The 19,554-nt window shown below is 37.6% G+C and overlaps 1 protein-coding gene across 2 annotated transcripts in view; it reads right to left on the bottom strand.

Annotated features, from left to right (window-relative positions):
* fbxw7 (F-box and WD repeat domain containing 7) overlaps nt 1–19,554 on the bottom strand; it is a 189,240-nt gene that overhangs the window by 14,751 nt on the left and 154,935 nt on the right. For both annotated transcript variants that reach the window (XM_039693851.2, XM_039693843.2), the window contains 6 exons: nt 13,460–13,527; nt 10,735–10,873; nt 8,474–8,608; nt 6,598–6,721; nt 6,315–6,451; nt 5,259–5,372 (listed from right to left, as the gene is read on the bottom strand). In XM_039693851.2, the coding sequence (XP_039549785.2) occupies nt 5,259–5,372; nt 6,315–6,451; nt 6,598–6,721; nt 8,474–8,608; nt 10,735–10,873; nt 13,460–13,527 (717 nt within the window). The remainder of the gene's footprint in view (nt 1–5,258; nt 5,373–6,314; nt 6,452–6,597; nt 6,722–8,473; nt 8,609–10,734; nt 10,874–13,459; nt 13,528–19,554) is intronic.

Raw genomic sequence — 19,554 nt, 5'->3', positions numbered from 1 at the left:
TGGTCTGTAAGCCACGGCACGCCAATCAGATCTTTATCTTCCATTCGTATCAGGCGTCGCTCAGACATTTACTTATTTCCATGTTGGGCTAATGATACAAGGGGTCAGGTAAATCTAATAATATAATAATATAGTAAAATAATAATAATAATAATATAGTATAAATTTGTCAACCTGTATGCTAACATAGTTGCCAGTGTTTCCTAAGAAGCTTTCCTGATTCAGCTGAAATTAAATATATGTAGCCACTAAATAATGGCAAAAGAACTATGAATTGTTTTCACAAACCAGGTTCATGAAAACATGACCCTTATGGGCAGATTCTTGTATTAGGTTACAAATCTGGAAAACCAAACCTCTCATTTTTTTTCATAAACTCTGAATATTACTGTTTATTTATTTATTTTCTTAAGATAAAAAGTGTGCAAAAGTGCTTATCTGAAGCTTAAGCAGTAGAGCATGGTGCTAATAGTACTGAGATCTGCAATTTACTGAAGATGCATAAACTTGTAAAAATATACGCCTTCAATGCATTGTAAGATTGTTTTTTTAAATGCATCAGCCAAATGCATAAATGTAAATGTGTTTTATGTCAGTTTCTTAAAGGGATACTCCACTTTCTTTGGAAATAGGATCATTTTACCACTCCCCCACAGTTAAACAGTTCGGTTTTACCGTTTTCAAATGTATTCAGCCGATTTTCTGATATTTAGAAGAATATCAGTAACCAGACAGTTTCTGGTCTCATTGACTTCCATAGTATATATTTTTTCCTACTATGGAAGTCAATGGGACCAGAAAATACTAAATACCAGAAAATCGACTGAATGGATTCGAAAACAGTAAAACTCAACTGTTTAACTCTGGGGGAGTGGTTAAATGAGGCTATTTCCAAAAAAAGTGGAGTATCCCTTTAAATACCCTTTTAATAATAATAATAAAAAAAAGTATTTCAGGTCTATGAGGGTGCCTTTAACAATGAAATAAGTGGGTCAAATTGACCAATAAACTGACTAATAAAAAAACTAAATGAGTCAATTTGATCCATAAGAATATAAAAATATTATTTAAAAAGATGTGCAAATAAAATGTTTTGAATCATTCTGCTTATGAATAAAGAATATTGAATAATTTTGCCTATATGGTGCATCTTTAAATTAATTTATTTGTGTGCATAAATAATATCCTTGATTGAAAAACTACTTTTAGCAAGCAGTATTTCATGTTTTTTTTCCCCTTCCAAGTTTTTCATGAATCACTACAGAAAGTGGGAACCAGCCCATAGTGGTGCTTGCCAACTCTCAATAAACATTATCTGTAATGGGAAAAGCTGTTAATCTGAACCCAGATCAGCAGTAAAGGGCACCTTTTTACCTAAACAGAAAGAAACATGCTGGTTCCAACAGATGGACTGCAGCACAATGGCCTCTTTGGACCCCCTTTTTTTTACTTGTGAAAAATAAGTGAATGGCAATTTTCTGTTTTAATCTTTAAACTCAAAATGGGCTCCACTATAATGAGTGAAGGGTGTTTACTGAGAAAAGAGCACTTGTGTGCAAAGGAATTCCAACTATTCTTTCGCTATGACATTCTTTGGCCGGCTTTATCCTCAGACAATATCAGAGCAAAGCAAACAAAGAACGGAGAGAAATTTGAACAATGACACATCCAAATACCATACAAAGAGAAAGCACACGCTTTCGTTCTTTAGACAAAATAGAGGTCAAACTGGAGGGGGGAAAAAATAGTGTTTGTCTGAGTATGTGTACACATAGGGGTTGGTGATGTAGAAATTCGGGACCCATGACCCAAAGGAGCCTATTTGTCTAGATCTGCTATCGATCCCAAGCCAAGAAGGTTTTAGTCTCAGAGGGTGAGTATCTGCCTGCGAGTTGCTTGCATGAGCTCCAGGGGTTTACAGCACTTAAATGGTGAACTGAAGTGTAGCGAGAGGAAAAAGTAAACAGACCCAAGGTCAAGAACACAGAGAGATTGTAAGAGAACCAGAAAGAGATGAACAGAGCAGTGAAACCGAGGGGTCACATCCATATATTCAGAGTTTTGTGGCTGTGGTCAAGACAACACAAATGCAGACCACAAAACTGAAGAAAATGTAATTTTTTAAAAACACAAGAAGAATGAATATTGGACTTTATTAGTGTCCTCAATAGTTTACAGCTGAGTGAACTGCAAAAGTGAATAGAGAGTATGAAAGAGTGGTCACACTAAACCCCATTGTCTCCTGCTTTACTGTTCCACTTCCTCTGACAGGCGCTTCAAAGGACACAGCATTTCCTGTTTAATTGGCCCCACAGTTCCACGGGACTCTCTAAAGCATTGCATCAGACTTGAGACACTATTCACATATCTATAATCTCCATTATATTAGGGATGCGGAATATACTGGTTATCAACCAATATCCAAAATGAATAACAATTTCAATAGAAAATATTTAAAGCATTTAATTGATTTATTTAGCTATTTAATTTACTTATTTTAGTGGTTTAATTTATCAGCTGATATTGCTGTATATATGAAGAGTTTGGTTCCAAAACGCGATAAACGCCATTTAAAAAAAAAAATGAGTTACTGCAAAAATCTGACTTTTCAATACCGACCAGATACAAAACAATGTTTAATTTTACGTAAAATGGGATATCCGCCGTGTTATTATGTAATGTTTTCTCCCTTTCTTTCCAAACCGCGACAAACGCCAGTCTCCCTTTTCTGCAAAATGCCACATATCCGCAAAACCAATCACAACGCACCATTCCACGCAATGTAAACAGTAACGGCAGCGCTTTAACTAACCCAGCTTCCTAGGTTTTCTCTATTTTGTCCTTTCGATCAACAAACAAACAAAAAAATGAATAATTTTGACAGCATTGGTGAACCTGCGGAGGGTAAGGCATCCTGCATGGGTAAACGTGACATCGAAATCGAAGCCATTTTACAGCTGATCGCCGTCAAAAAAGTGCAGCGGCGACGTCACAAGGTTGACTACAGCGATATGCATAACGTTTGATCATGCTTAATAAATCATAATTCATGATGATGTGCTCGTCTTAGTTAATGTTTTATTTAAGGTTTTGTTCATCCATGAAGTCATGAATGAAAAACGTTGAACTGTTAAAAAAAACATTGTTAGTTCCTGATGATATTAATATGAATGAATGCATAATTCATGCATGATTCATTCATCCATGAATTCAAGATAATTCATGACATGTACCCTTAAAGTGTTACCGAATATTGTTATATTAAAGCAATGGATTCATAGTATGCACAAGAAATTCAATGTGTATAAAATTTTATTTTGATTAATTGCATTTTGGGAAAAAATAAATGATTGGATTTGTTGCATTTTGGGGGGAAAAAACGATCTGTTTTTATAATAAATCTTTGAAAATCAAAACCTGGATTTCATTTTTTATTGTTATTATAACCTACAAATGCTATGTGAAAATTTGAAACCGAAAATAGTGGTTTTCATCTTCCCATTTTCTTGCTAAAGAAAACACAGTTTTACTCAAATTCATCAAAATGGATTTATAGCGTTTTGGAACCAAACTCTTCATATGTAGACGTAATGTGGGCAACCAAACAATTATTGACCTATCAACTATTTTCCATTATGGGCAAGCTGAACACGTACAAACACAAATGTTAATAGAACTATGAATACATTTATATACACATATATTTACAACCTATGCTCGCTCTCTGATGGTAATGCCTGTTTTAGCCTTTTTGGAAAACATTTGAGTATATTTCTGAGTAACAGAAGCTGATCCAAGCTTTACAAGCATTTTCAAGCTGCTGCTTCTTTTCGACAGCTCCGCAAACAGAACTGCATGATGGGAACAAAAAGGCAGCCTGCCATATATGCGGCGATGACCCTAATCATGGCGCATCTGCCATCTGCTATGATGATGTCTCTCTTCAGACAGCATGTTGCTGCTACACCAATCACGTCTCTGCTGTGATAAGACCAGAGCCAATCAATGCACATTACATTTGATTATAGAAGCTCAAAGGCTGATAACCTTGGGAATGATTTGAGATCCTCTTCTGTGAAAAGTGAGAAAGGACTAGTGAGTCACATGGAAGATGGAAAAAAAAACTAGCAAACAAGAATGACAACGCCCCGGTAAAAGTGTCTGTTATGATAGTGAACATTAAAAGGAGAGATTTCATTAGACTCCGGATGAAAATGGAGGTCAGGATGGAAAGGGCAGCGCTGCATGATGAGTGAATCGCGCACACACACACTATTTTACAACTGCCATAAACTTGCAGCACAAGGACCATGTCACAGCATCAGCCAGTGTGATGAATCCTTAAAGTGCAGGAGGAAGGGAATGGCAAAGAAAGGAGGTGAGAGAGAGAGAGAGAGAGACAGGCAGACAGACAGGATGTTTGCAGCTAGTGATCATCTCAGTGTTCAATAGAACAAGGCTGTTCTCACATTCTCATGTGAATAAGTGATGAAGACGCTCATGAGCAGGTTTTCTGGATGAATTGAGATGGCAGTGAGTGCTGTTGTACAAGGAGGCTCAATGAAAACACACCTCCCATGAGAGAGAGAGAGAGTGAGAAAATGAAGAGATGAGAGGAGGACAGAGAGGAGTCAGCTGCACATCATGTACATGTACACCTCAAATATCTGAAAGCATTTCCAAAATGCAAGCAGAGCCACGGAACATTACGAAAAATGTCAACAACAAAAAAAACACAAAAAAAAAACAGAGAATCTCAATGTGTTATTCAGTGATAATTAAGAAAATGAAATGTTAATCATTGATACTGATAGCGGAACTAACGCCAACAATTTTAAATGATAATCCTGCAAATAGAAGATTAATATGTTACTCTGAAACCCATTAGCTGAATTAAAAAATAAAAAGTAAAGTGGAGTAGAGTACATTTTGAATGTGCTGTATGTTGAATTATGTTTTTAAAAAAGAAGTTATATTGCAACCATTGCAGTTTCCATAGAAATTATCATACTCTAGTGTGACTGTGGCTTTAAATAAGAGTGAAGCACGATTGTGCCTCATTTTAATCAGAATCATAAGCAGAAATTCAACAGAATATATTATATTCTGTTTCTGTAATTTAAAAATAATAATAATAATAATAATTCACATATTTAAATATGTATATATACAGCATTTATCACTGCTGAACAATGCATTTCCCATTGGATTATGCATTTACATTTAAAGCTTAAATACACACATAAATAAAAGCTCACCTTTCCAGTAACAGCAGACCACACTTTGAGTGTGTTGTCATCTGACCCGCTCACTATGCGATTTCCACAGAACTGGAGACAGGTGATGACATGGTCGTCATGGCCTTTCAACACCTGGAGATAGAGAGAAGGCACAGGAGAGAAAGAGAGGATTAATTACAAAATGAATAGAAACGCCAGTATTTCAGTGATGTGTGAGAATGATGTGAACCTGCTGATGTGACAATTGGCAAAGCGAAATCGTCAGGTTAATGGTCACCATGGTAACAATCGAGTCAGGTAAATAAATGCTTTTGCTGTTCTGGTGCAGCTGAAGCATGTGTACATACCACTTGTTTTTCTTTTTTTTTTGCGCCACTGTGCCTTAGAAGATTTTTAAGTAGCTCTTCTTTAGAGCGGGTGTTTTCTAACACTTTTCCACGCATATCTGTTCCAGGATTGAGCCCCAGGGGAAAGGCGGATGGGAGTGTCTCTCAAAAGGAATTGTAAATTAAATTTAAAGCAGTAAAAATCTGTTTGAGTGCCAATTCTGACTAAGTGATCAAAGTGATTTAATATTATGCCCTACACTAATGACGAACTAGAAAAATGTAAGGAAAAGGGGACAGAAGCAAAAAAGTCCATCCACCGGCAGTATTTTTTTTATATTTCTGAAAAAAGTCTCTTATGTTCACTAAGGCTGTATTTATTTGATCATAAATACTGTAAAAAAGCATCAATACTGGGAAATACTAGTATAATATAAAATAACTTTTCTATTTTAATATACTTTAAGATGTAATTCATCCCTATGATGGCAAAGCTGAATTTTCAGCAGCCATAACTCCAGCAGTCTTCAGAGTCGCATGTTAAAATAACATTATTTCCTAAATTTAATTATTTCCTGTAATGTGTAAATGTACACCTGTTCCCTGAGCAAGTGCTTTTTAAACATGGCATAAATGAAATTTCATTTAAAACGGGTGTCTATACAGTTAAGTTCACTTCGCACGACACTATCAGGAATGTACCCGTGAAGTAGTAGTGTAAATAAAAGTGAACACACACACGCACTACCTTAGGTGATTTGAGGTCTCCTCTCCTCCAGTTGGTGTCTATTCTGTGTTGTCTGATGTAGGCACTCTTCCAGGGACTATGCGTGAACCCTGGCTTGATAACCTTCCTTCTCTTTATGTGCAAGGGCTCATCAATACCTGCAAAACAGACGTTTTTTAATGTTAGTGACACTGATTCAATTCACGATTCTACTATTAAAACGGCATCAATCAGCCAACTATTAAATAAATGTGTGTTTTTTTTGTACTCTCTCCACAGAGTTTGTGGATAGCAGTGAAATCACCTTCTTCTTTGCATTTTTCCCTCCAGAGCAGGTTGTCCTCTGCGAGAATGCGCCAGTAACGGCACGTCTGAGCCGCCTGAAGCAGATCCTTTGGCTCCAGAAATGACAATACGTGTAAGGCCAACTATAACACAAGACAGACAAAGAGTGAGACATCAGGAGAGGATGAGAAAGAGTAGGCTACAACAGGGATCAAGACAGTATTCGGATAGTGTCACAAAGGGGCTTAAAACCATTTTTATTTTATTTCTTAAAATGTTACAAGCTTTTCAGGAACCAATGAAATAGGAAAAACATAGGATTTGAGATCATGAGTTCAAATATGGTCACATTCTGTCATTATTGGTCGGTGTATGAATGTGTGTGTGAAAGGGTGAATGTGAGGCAATATGTAAAGCGCTTTGATGGCCATTAGGCAGTGTTGTAGTACTCGAGACTCGGACTGGTCTCAGACTCGGTCTCGAGACAATATTTTAATGGTCTTGGTCTTGTCATGGACTCGTGTCCATTTGGACTCGGAATTGACTCGTACTCGAACATTTTTTTTTTTAGTTCACTCGACTTCACTCGAGTTCAATTAAAAATATTTTCCATGATTATTAATGTATGTTAATAAAATATTTCTTTAAATTGATTGACACGCCCAGTGATTGGTGATTTTCTAGTGCGCAACTGCGCATGACAAATTGTAATAAAATTACTTTTAACACCACCTACTATGTGGCCTTTTTACCCTAAACTGATCATATTTTTTTAACTCTAAGTAAATTCAGTAAAAAAAAAAAAAAAGGATTTCTCTAAGTAAATAAAAGTAAATTAGGTAATCAACCCTCACTGGTCTCGGTCTCGGCTCGGACTCGACCGTCTCTGGTCTCGGACTCGACTCTCTATTGGCTCGGTCTTGACTCGGACTCGACTCTCTATGGACTCGGTGTCGACTCGGACTCGAGTGAGGTGGTCTCGACTACAACACTGCCATTAGGTCTATGAAAGCGCTATAAAAATGCAGTCCATTTACCATTTATTGATAATAGAGTTACTAATGTAATGATATATATGTATAATATATATGAAATGTAAAACTAATGTAATAATAACTAATAATGGAATACATTATGAATAAATAAACTAAACTATCCCTACCCCCCATTTACTTTCACACAAATGTTGCTCCAATTTTCAATACTTTTTTTGGGAATTTGGATCTTTGGGAAGTAAAATTATTTTTTCTTAAGTGTCTAAGGTCTTCACTTGATCAGTTTTTTTCTTGATTACATTTTTTCTTTCTTTCTGTTTTACCATTATTAAGTGTGCTGCCGTTTTGCGCAGAACTCAGACAGAGCATGTCCAAACAGTTCCACCATTCCTTATGCAATCAATCACAAAGGTTGCAGTCTGAGATTCCACAGTGTGTACAGTATTAGCCTAGAGGAGCTTTTTCCACAATCTGCTTCAATCAGGCAGACAGACACACCCTGCATATTACTGCACTGACACAAAAGAAAAACAACCTTGATGGGAAGGAGAGCCCGGGAAAGATGACAGTTGACGGAGAACAAGAAAGGCAAGCTGAAACAGCGACAGGAAGGAGAGAGGATGAAAGGAAGAGAGGACTGCCATTACAGAAAGAAGAAGAGCAGAGAAAGGGAAGGGGGGTAGTTTCCGAGGTAGTTTCCTCTCAATATTCTTTAACAGAGGCTGAGAGAATTGTGATCATTTTTTTTTTTGAAGAGGTGTAAGAGAGGACATGTCTATCAAACTAATCCCCAGCACCTACTACTTTGCTTTAAAACCACCCATTCAAACATCAAAATCACAAAGTGAAGGCTGCGTTAAATTAAAATGAATAGACATCAGTGTTACAGGTTATATTTACCTCTCTGGGCAGCAGTGAGATGAAGTCTCTTTGAAACTGCGGTTCGATCACCTGCATCATGTGTTTGACTTGCGTGGGCTCACAGCTGTCGATCAACTCATCCAGCGCAAGCAGCTTCTCTGGGCCACTCCAGCTCTGTAACACACACATCAGCACATGTGACCAAGAGCATATAAAGAATGTGTGCACGTTTACATTTAGAGCTTTCAATTAGAACTGGCAATGCTTTTTTCACAGGCTATACTGCAGAAAACCATTCCCTGAAATGGTAACTTCTGGTATGAACAGACCATGAAGGTTTTTGTGAGTCAAAATGGAACAGACTTCATGTCTTGGGGCTGTTGGAAACTTCAAACTTCTGTTGGTTTTCAGCCGTTCTCTCCATATTAAGCTGTGGTCAACTTGATCCAGTGGAATAAAATGTTTCGCTGATCTCACGGTGTTGAGAACTTAATTTGCTCTCAGTGAGGACGTGCTGCACCAGAGAGATTGTGCCAAAGTCATTCCGCTCTGAGGCGCATCAAATGAGAGAGGAGGATTGCTCAGGGATGTTTATGATGGGAGAGGGATGTACAGAAGAGGACTATAATTTACTGCTGAAATGCTTCAGCTGGGGGAACTCAGCATTGTTGTTGCAGGCTGGTTTATGTCTATATGTGTTTATGCAAGCATAACTAACAGCTCAAACTAATGAGATGCAATTAAACAGTTGAGCAAAAATCTGATTCAAATGCTTATTTGTGTTTGGTTCTATAATTGAAGCCAACTAATTATCCCAAACTTTATCAAACAAGACGCGTTGTTGCTTGTTACGACAAAGGTGGACAATTCCAAGATAAAACATTTAAAATTCCAGCAAGGTTTCCCATGACTGTCAGAACGCCAGAGGTTGCGTCTTCAACTAAGATGTATCACCACAGGCTTCCACTGTAGAATGACACATTTAATGTGAATCACTTAGGCGATACTGAAACCGCTGACTCATAGGGATATGGAGCGTCATTTGCACCTCCAGATAAGCCTTACAATAACTCGAAACAAGTAACTCATTCAAGCACTGACTGAGCAAACAAGCAAAACCATTTCTGAACCAACTGTTTAACCGCATAGACAGACCGCAACTGAAAGGACGTTATACAAAATTATTGATCCTCTCATGAGATCCTATCTAGTGACTCGTCATGAAGAATTACGTGCGCATTCTCAACTGCAAATTTATGAAAGGCTTTTTTGAGTAAACGGAAATCTAGCTTGACTCAAAATTAATTTGGTTGAAGCAAGAAAACATCTTTGGGAAAACTTTGAGCATTAGACGAAAGCTTCTTCATCCTTTCAGTCAACACAGGTATCTGCCATTTCATGCTACGGCAGCTTCGTAAAGCCTGAGGACTGATGAAGCCTGTAATTATCAGTAAGGGAGAGAAAACACAGGCTGAGGTGGAGCCCCTGGTTTCTGTTGAGGCTCGAATTGTTGGTCTAGTAAGACGGATATCACAAAGATGTAAATAGTTGCAAACTTGTAACGGCCGCAAGCCCTTAAATTGCTAATTTAGATTATGTCAGATCTTAGTACCGGTACTTAGCAATTAATAAACATTAGCACATGTTGTCAAGGTACAGTGCAGAGGCTCCAGAGTCCCACAAATTTATTCATGGACACATTGTAAGTTTAAAATAATCCCTCATTTTAGTTAAATCATGGCCACGTTGTACTAACTAATTTGCTTATTTTAATTAAGTTGACATGCGGGGGGAAAAAAACAAGATCTTGACATTCCCAAGACTTGACTCATTCCCTCGGAACGAATTAACAATCAATGGGAAAAATGTTTAACGTGCATGTCATGAGCAGGGCTCCGTAATAACATGATGCTTAAACAAAAATCTCTAAATTTTGATGTATATCGCCATTATGCAGCCAATATGTGCAAATCTGTGATTTAAATTCTTTATTAACGCTTGTTGAAATAGTTATGTTCATCAACAACCATAAACAGGCTACAGGTAGGCGAAATTATCGGCAAAAGAATTGTTAATGATAATAATAACCACCACAATGTGTTTGTTGTTATTATTAATAGACATTTTATTCTAATAATAGTTAATGTGTATTAAACTATGGTGTCATGTTTACTAGAGAAGTGTGCTAGAGTGATTTGACCATGATTACGGTTTTACTCAGCAGTGATAGTATAGTGCACCTGGTTAACTCTCTCTTGCAGGTCTTGTGAGAAACACTCAAATTGTTTGGTTGAACTCACCTGAAAGGTGCGGAGCCACTCCTGCAGGCCCGTGGGGGGCTGTATGGATGTGATACGCCGTCTCTGCTGACCCTGCCCGTTGACCGCTCGCAAGCCCCCAAATGTGGTGGGGGTGGCTGGGTACGGCAGTCCTGTGGGACTATTCAGTGAAGAAAGATAAAAAGAGAAGAAAACTAATTAGACTTCAAGAGCGGGAAAAAGATGCAATTCAAAAATCACATTCGAAAAGGGCATTAGGTTGAGGAATTTATAACAATTCACTCTGACAGGAGACATCTGTATTGTAGTAATTTGTTATATAGTAAGTAAAGGTCCTTATCAATGATAAGAGTGCAATACTGTAGTTTATAAAAGATTTAAAAACAAAACAGTGGATGAAGCTACTACGAAAATCTGAGGCTTTATTTCAGAACAATAGTGTGAGAATTACAGCCAAAACCAAAGTGGCGTGTGTGGACTGAATCGGTGACAGATGAGCACTACAGTCCACTTGAGCCGCTGTTGTGGTCCAACATTCGACAACGTGACCATTTACCTCAGCCTCAGAATTCAATCAGCCACCTGCCCAACACCAATTCATTCAAATGTTTATCTTTGTCTTTGTTTCATTCCTGGAAACCCTTTTCATGTTTCATTTCATTATTATAGTCCATTTAAAACGGTGCTCAAAAACTTAATGTATGCAAACTAGTAAGATCTGAAGCACTTTCCATTTTCCACTTGTGGTGAGAAAAGGACACAGAGTTGTCCCATGTCAGCAGTCCTTACTGCAATTCTATGTCTCTGGGGCCCTACACTAACACCAAAAATACAATTCAGCACTCCTTCTTTGCTTTCTGCTTATCTACAAATACCTTCTCCGATGGAAGAAACCAACGGATGAGAAGGAGAGCGGGAAGAGTGCAGGCGAGCACGTAGTGAGGTCTGTTTTTATTATGGATTCATATTTAATGGGATTTGAGAGCGAGATGCCAAGATGCTTCAATTACCTGGCGCGCAACTGCTGACTGGTTGGCCATGTACTAATCAAGTATAAACCAGGAGAGCATCTGCGTCTTGACAATAAGTCATGAATACTCGTCAGAGCTGAATGCAGAGTATGAGTTTGCTGAATAAGAAACATCTCAGGTGGTGATTCCATGAATAAGGGGTTTGGAGTGACTGCGTGTCACTGCTGAACCATTAGCAAAACCCAACAAAAAAAAAAAGCTAGATTTGCACAGGTGAATATTAGCTCTTGCAAGGCAGCAAAACTAAATGTGTAGGTTTTAGGTGAGCTTTGCTGTGTAAAAGCAGCTGGATACAAAAAAGAATTTTAAATAGCTATGTTTCCATCCAATTGTGAATTTAATTCGGGTAAAAAAAATAAATAAACTGCAACACAAACAATTAACAAAAAAAGCTATCCTTTCATCACATTTGTCCAAAAGAACAAAATGATCAATTCCAGTTAAATTTATGCAAAACTAAAAAAGGACACTGTGGCCCTTTTTTTATAAAAAACTTGCAGTTTAAAGTGTGCGGACATAACACAAACATCCTGTTCGGTAGCAATCGTGGGCAGATTCCTTGTCACACAGTAGGAAGCAACTGTAGCCAAACATCTAAACAAAGTATTCATTGCATGAGCAAAGTCACATTACATTTTTAATGCACATCAAGGAAATAATTCGATTTTTCCCCCACCTCATTATTTCCATCCAGCATTTTATATGTGAAATCCCAAAATTTGTATATACTGTATATGTGGATAAAAACCTTGCTAATAGTGGATTTTCAAACATTAAAACACAGATACACAAATATACTACCATTCAAAAGATTAGGGATGGTAAGATCTCTTAATGTTTTGAAAAGTCACTTATGCTGACCGAGGCTGCAATTATTTGATCCAAAACACAGTGAAAACAAATACTTCTAAATGTTATTTTAATTTGACAACATTACATTATGATCACATTTTACCATTAATTGAAATCAGCACATTTGTATGATTTATAAAAGATCATGTGTTGCCTTCACAGAAATAATAATAATAATAATAAAAAAACACACACACATACATATACATATACATATATATATATATATATATATATATATATACACACACATACACACACACATTTTTTTTGTGAAGGCAAAGCTAAATTATCAGCAGCCATTATTCTAATCTGTCACATGATCTTTCATAAATAGTACAATTTCAATTAATAGTAAAATGTCATCAAATTGAATTGAATAATCCATACATTTTCATATTTTGAATACAATTTTAAACGATTAAAAAAAAAATAAAACTTAAAATGTTTTGTATAAATCTTAAATGGAAAAAGGGTTACATAAACCATTTAGTTTATGTAGTTCATATCCTTAAACACATTTTTTAAATGTTAAAGAATTAAACAAAATGTTTATTTCTTATTTTATTTACTCATTTAAAAATCTCAATTTATAATATGAATATTTAAGGAATTTTACAATGAATTGAAATAAGGCTACATTTTTAGTGTAGAAAGTTCAGCATTTGTTTGAAAATAGAAATATAAAGTAAATGTCTGTCACTTGTAATCCATTTATTGTGTCCTTGTTGATTATATATGCATGTGTGTGTGTGAGTGTGTGTGTGTATATATATACACACACACACACACACACACTATTTGGTAGTTTAATGCAACATGCTAAAACATTTAGCACATTTCAGGTAAGATGGTGAGTTTACCTTGGACAGGGCTTTTTTCCTGAAGGGAAAGGTCGAACCTCAGGGCCATGGTCCAACTTCCTCTTCATCTGCAACAAAGATAAGGAGGGGAGCTGTTAGTTTAGGTTTGTAGAAGGCAACAAAATACCAGCATAAACAACCAACAAAGCAACTTGACAGTATGAGAGGGAGCATTCCTCAACCTGTTTAAAACCACATGCTCCTGATCCACCTTTGTTCCTTCCTATGTAAGCGTTTACTGAGTCTGGGTTTTGTACTAGAGTGTGTTGGGTATTGTGCTAGTTCCCTCATCACCAAATGTAGGCTAGGGGAAGGAAGGTCATGTCCACTTTATAGTGACACGGCACAGAAAGATAAAGTCTGACAGCTGATGCTAACGCTTGTCATGTGAGTCTTCAAAGAGGTGTATGGTATAAACGTGCAAACCCCTCATAGGAGTTAGAAAGGGGGCACACACACAAAAAAGCACACATCTGTGTGGGCGTGACAGGCTGTGCTTTCACAACAGCCTACATTTATATGGGCTTAAAAGGAGAGAAAAAAGACTAACCCTATGCTTCACTGTCTCTTTCTATGTCACCCACCCCCCGCACAGGCTGAAATGGCCCTGGTTTTGCTGCATAGTTGGTGCCTGGCTACGGAGCATCTACTCTGGAAAAACAAGGGTTCAGTGTCCTCAACACAATGAGGTCCTAAAGCACATTTGAATAAAACTATTTTAGGAGGGTACAGAGCTGCCAGTGAATCTGTGCAGTTCACTTTCAGGAGGAGCTCAGTGATAGACTCCAAAATTATGAATCATTGTGCTGCGCCAAACGCTTAAGAGTCATTAAGGATGTGAGCAGAAATTAAGAGTAATGGGTAAAGGTTTTCACTACTGAAACAAGCACATACAGTACATTTACAATGTACCACGTACCACGCCACTGGTAAATAACAGGTCTGAAATGACTAAAATCAACTTTCATTTCGAGTGTATGCATTCACAAGAATTTACTAAATGGCTATGGAAAAAAGTCACATTTAAACTTTGCAATGACAAAACATTTACTATATTATTCAGCAAGGATGCATTCAATTGACCTTCTGATTCAAATAAATGGTTCTCCTATTCCTAATCTTGAAAAAATGTGTTTCCAAAAATATTAAGGGCACTATTTTCAAAATCGATCATTGACCATAAATATATTATTTCACAACTATTTAATTTTGATCTAATAAATTCAGCTTCGGTGGGCATAAGAGACTTTTATTACTACTATTCTTTGTAACAATAATTGCAATCTACAGCAAATATCTAAATTAATATTACATTTTCATTCTGTATTACATGTAGCATTCAAAACCATTGATTCTAGATGGATTTCTGAAGAGACCACATGCTGTGAGATTCATACACAAAAAATGAAGTGCTGCAGAAACGCCCTTGAAATACAATATCAAGACCAAAACCCAGGTCTTGCACAAGGACACATGACTTGAGGGGACATTTATATTTCTAAAAACTATTTTTTTTTTAATTTTCCGAACGCATATTTTGCTTTAATGGCGCAGCTGATTCCTCAGTCAGTGATCTCACCACAAAGGTAGTCAAACAGATAGGATGAGCCTATTTGCATGAATGATGAATATAAGATGGCATGACACTGAAGATGTATGATATTGCATGCCTGTAACTGCTTAAGTGCCGGTGTGTTCTCGAAAGTGTTAAAACACTCTCAGGTTACTCCATGAAGATGTGTAAACACAAAACACACAGAGAATGCCACATTCGATAATCACTATACCTCCTGTCAGGCCTACTTGGTAAAAAGCACTTAACACTAACTAATGAACAAAGTGAAAGCATTCATTTGCTATAGTTATACATTCATTTCACTGAGCGGATTAGACTGTCGCTTTTCTCTAGGGTTCACAGTGAGAGCCATCTGATTTTAGATGAGTCACTGTGTAATCATTCTCTGTGTCTGACACCACAGAGCAAAAATGGCTTGGTCTGTGGTTAACATGAATGCTTGTGTTCGTGGAAACCAAATAACCTGTTTAAGTGAATAAAACCTGTGATTTATGAATGAATAACCTAACTCTTTATTTTGAGAACTACTTTGATTGGTCACGACTGCACGTATAGTTAAAATTCTCGCATTTTAGACTATAAAAGTATGCTTCGCTTAAAAAAACCTGATGAAACAGAAACTGAGAATGTCAGAAACTGAGCATATTTGTGTGATCTATTTAAACATTCAGTCTATCTAAGCCCATCAAACATCCTTAATGAGTTTCTTTTTTATAACCAAACAATTACAGTAACAAGATTGCCGGGAGCATCCGTCAACGTCACTGCAGTTTACTCGATGTGGTTCTGATCAGAGGACACTCTGAAAACTGCAGCGACTGCAAGCTTCCGATAAGCTCTCGGATTTAAAACATTAGTTTCACTCAAATTCAAAATCATAAATTGCGGGCTGTGCACCAGATGTGGCTCGGTTTCCTCAGTCAAAAGCAATGACACAGTGACCCAATCACTGTAGGGTGGTCTGATGCCGCCAGCCAGTGGAGGATACACACCCTTCAACAGGCAGCGCAGAAGCTGACACGACCCCTTTACAAAATCATTCACACATCACAACATCATATGCGCGACTGTATGGCTACAATAACAGTAAAGGAGTCCAAATAGGGTTACTGCAAAGCAAAAATAATAGTACCAACAGGTTTACTCTGAATGGTGCAGGATTATACACCAAAAAGCGGTAAACTCTTATATAAGATCCAATAAATCTGACTTACAAATAATGCTAAGAATGATGCAGTACTTAAGATCTAGTATAAGGAATGGATAGACATGTATAATGATGGGAGCGCAGGTGCAGTAGGCTATGTATATGTTAGGATGGGCAGATGGTGTAGAAATAGTGATGGAGCCTATGTTCCCCAAACCCAGCCCATAATCAAGAGCATCACAACCATTTCTACATATGAGCTTCCTGTAAAGGAGACTTAAAGTAGGTTCAAGTGAATGAATATCGCGGAAGGTGATTCTCTATGTCAGCTGGAGATTTTTCCGCAGTGGCCGTAAGAACAGTCGCATATTTCACCGACGCACCCTTAAAGACGCGCACCGCACGGATCTAGCAGTGTACGCGGTCAGAGCGCGACGCGACAACCCGAACGCGGACATTATAACTTAAATCAACGAAGCTGTGAACATTGTACACGCGCGCGTAATATTTGAATATTACAAAGAGCTGAACGAATCCTACATCACTCGCTTGCAGTGTAAACCTCTTCTTTGATTTATAATGCGAGCGTTCCTGTCGCGTCGCGTCAGCGTTGATGGGGTACCTAACGTTATTAAAGCGAGCCTGCCGAGAAAAGGCGGATGGCTGTATCGATATAAAAGCCGCAGTGCATCCAACACTAGGCGTTTACTCACTTTATAGAAGATCATCTTTAAAGTGCCGTAGAAACCCATGGTGATGGTGGTGACGATAATCCGACTGTGATTCACTGAGAGACGATGAAGAATTTATGGAAATATGTCTGCGCGATAAGGGCTCTATTAATCCCGGATAGATCCGACAGGGACATACTCATCCACGGACGGATGCATAGAAAGCCGAAAGGAAGAATCCAACGACCCGCCCGTCTGTCTCTTTGACCGTCCTCTGAGCGGACTGACTGAGCGAGCAGAAGGAGAGAGACGGGAGGGGAGGAGAGAGAGAGAGAGAGAGAGAGAGAGAGAGAGAGAGAGAGAGAGAGAGAGAGAGAGAGAGAGAGAGAGAGAGAGAGAGAGAGAGACCCTGCCCTCTTCAAAGAACCTGTCATCCAGCACAAAAACCTGGACTTTATCTCACTCTTTATTAGACCTAGAAGGTATATATAAGTCTATATAACACAGGGTTACCATATATTTTATTTAATTACACATTTTTCATATTTTCTTAATAGTCAACAATATTATTGATCTGACTGTACAGACAATGCTGTATGAGAACTGAGATGGACGATTCTTATTTTTTTTTCTTTTTTTTTTTTTTTGCAGAACTGCTTTATGTGAAATTAACTATTTAATAATTGATCTTTACAATGGAACTGAATCCTGTTGAAACTGTTGAAATGCATCATGCTCTTATCACTGTAGAGCTGCTTTGAAGCTATCTGTCTTGTATAAAACCCTATATAAATAAAGGTGACACGACCAATTACATCAAATCTTATGACCAAAAAACCCAAGATAAACAAGGACACACCAGGATAAAAACACTGGGATGGAAAGGGGAAAAATATAAGCCAGTAAGTAAAAATGAAGAGAGTTTGGAATCAACTTGAAGTGTGTTATTCTGCTGTATAATGGTTCAACAGTCCCATAATTATAATGCTGCTCCTGAAATGAACATGCATTGAAATATCGATTGAAGTTGAAATTATTTTATTATGTGGGAACAGTTGTCATTCTCAATTCTCAGCTTTGCATCAGCGTCCTGATCAACTTTGTGTTTATTTTCTGAAAATGGTTGGCTGCAATACATTATCCTGCTTATTACACAGCTGACGGCTGATGGCAAATGGACATTGATTTGAGCAGAAATTAATTTATTAACTTGCTTGTAGAGACAGCAGAGAGAAAGGACACAGCTATGCAAGATATCTCCCAAACGAACGGTCAGAATTATACAGAATTGCCCTGGACAACTGTCATTATTCATAATTGAGAAACTAGATTAAAGTGTTCAAGAGAGCCCTGTAATAAATAAACATTATGTAATTATCAAAAGAAAAATGGACAGAAATGAATTGCTGGTCCTCAGGAGTATACACTGGCTAAACACAGGGATCAGATGACAGATTTGCTGCAGATGAGGATGTGAATGGTGCTGTACATGCAGCCAGACGGCGAAAGTGGAAGAGCCTGAGATTATATTCAACCGAAACCAGGTGGTGCACCTGAACCCGCCCCTCAGCCGCTGAAGACGACTGCCGGCCCCTCCTCTTGTTATTTCCGTCAGACTGAGCAGGTGGTATTTGGTACTCAGGGTGGTTTTGTGTGGACTGCATGATTAAAGATCGCCTAACCGTATACTGACAACACAAGGGTTGTTAAACTACATAAAATACGTTTCAAATAATATCTACACTAAACTAGAACCAGAACACTAAACCAGAACCAATAGGGCATGCAAATAATCTCTGATAACTCACTGAAAATTCAACAAAGGTTCCATTTGTTAATAGCCCACTGACGTGCCTTGAAACGCGCGGCATTATTCAATGTGTTGACATAATTTCCAATGAAACGGGAAGACAGGGTGGAACATATAGAACAGCTCCTCTTATTTCTTAAAAAAATAGCCAATAGGGTTTTGTTTGTGTCACAACTCTGCCAGAGCTGTTGAGCTCGGTAAAGCTGCAGTTTCCTCCTAATATCTAACCATTTATCCTCTTTACCTGCTTCATATTGCTTTAAAATACAGTATTCTGTGTAGAATTCAAATGGGTCCTACACGTTTTCTGGTATGCATAGACTCACACAAGTGATCCACTCTATGCTATCGTATCTCTGGACCGGAGAAGACTGTGTGAGTGCTGCAGTGGTTTGTGTGACAATAACGTGAAACCAGTCTTCCTTCGCCACAATGGAAAGTATTTCTACACTGTCTGTATCGTTCCCTGTCCCCTATATTATGCACTATGTGTAACTCACCATATATATTAAAAATATGAAATGTTTGAATATTGTGACTGATTTTAGCCGCAGATTCAGTGTCTATTTATAACGTTGGGGGCTAGACGCTTCAGATTCTAGAGAACATTGATTTGACAGGAAATCTGAAAGTGCAGAGTTACGTCATCAAAATCATTGATCCATATCGTCGGAAGTGAATGGTTTCTTCTAAACAATTTTGTCATTGTTTTGAAGCACACTAGCTTATAGATTACAGTAAGGCTAACATATTTATACTAAAAGCCAAAAAAAAAAAAAACTATTTTCATTTCATGGGGACTAGTTAACGTGAAACAACAATAAAACGTTTCTTAATGTTAATTGCACCATTTACTAATACATTATTAAAATCAAAATAATATTAATTATG

The sequence above is a fragment of the Pimephales promelas genome, chromosome 6 (genome assembly GCF_988280905.1).
Source record: "Pimephales promelas chromosome 6, fPimPro1.hap1.1, whole genome shotgun sequence".
Taxonomy (NCBI): Eukaryota; Metazoa; Chordata; class Actinopteri; order Cypriniformes; family Leuciscidae; genus Pimephales; species Pimephales promelas.
Note: the sequence above shows the minus strand (reverse complement) of the source record. Positions and strands in the feature narration are given on the sequence as shown.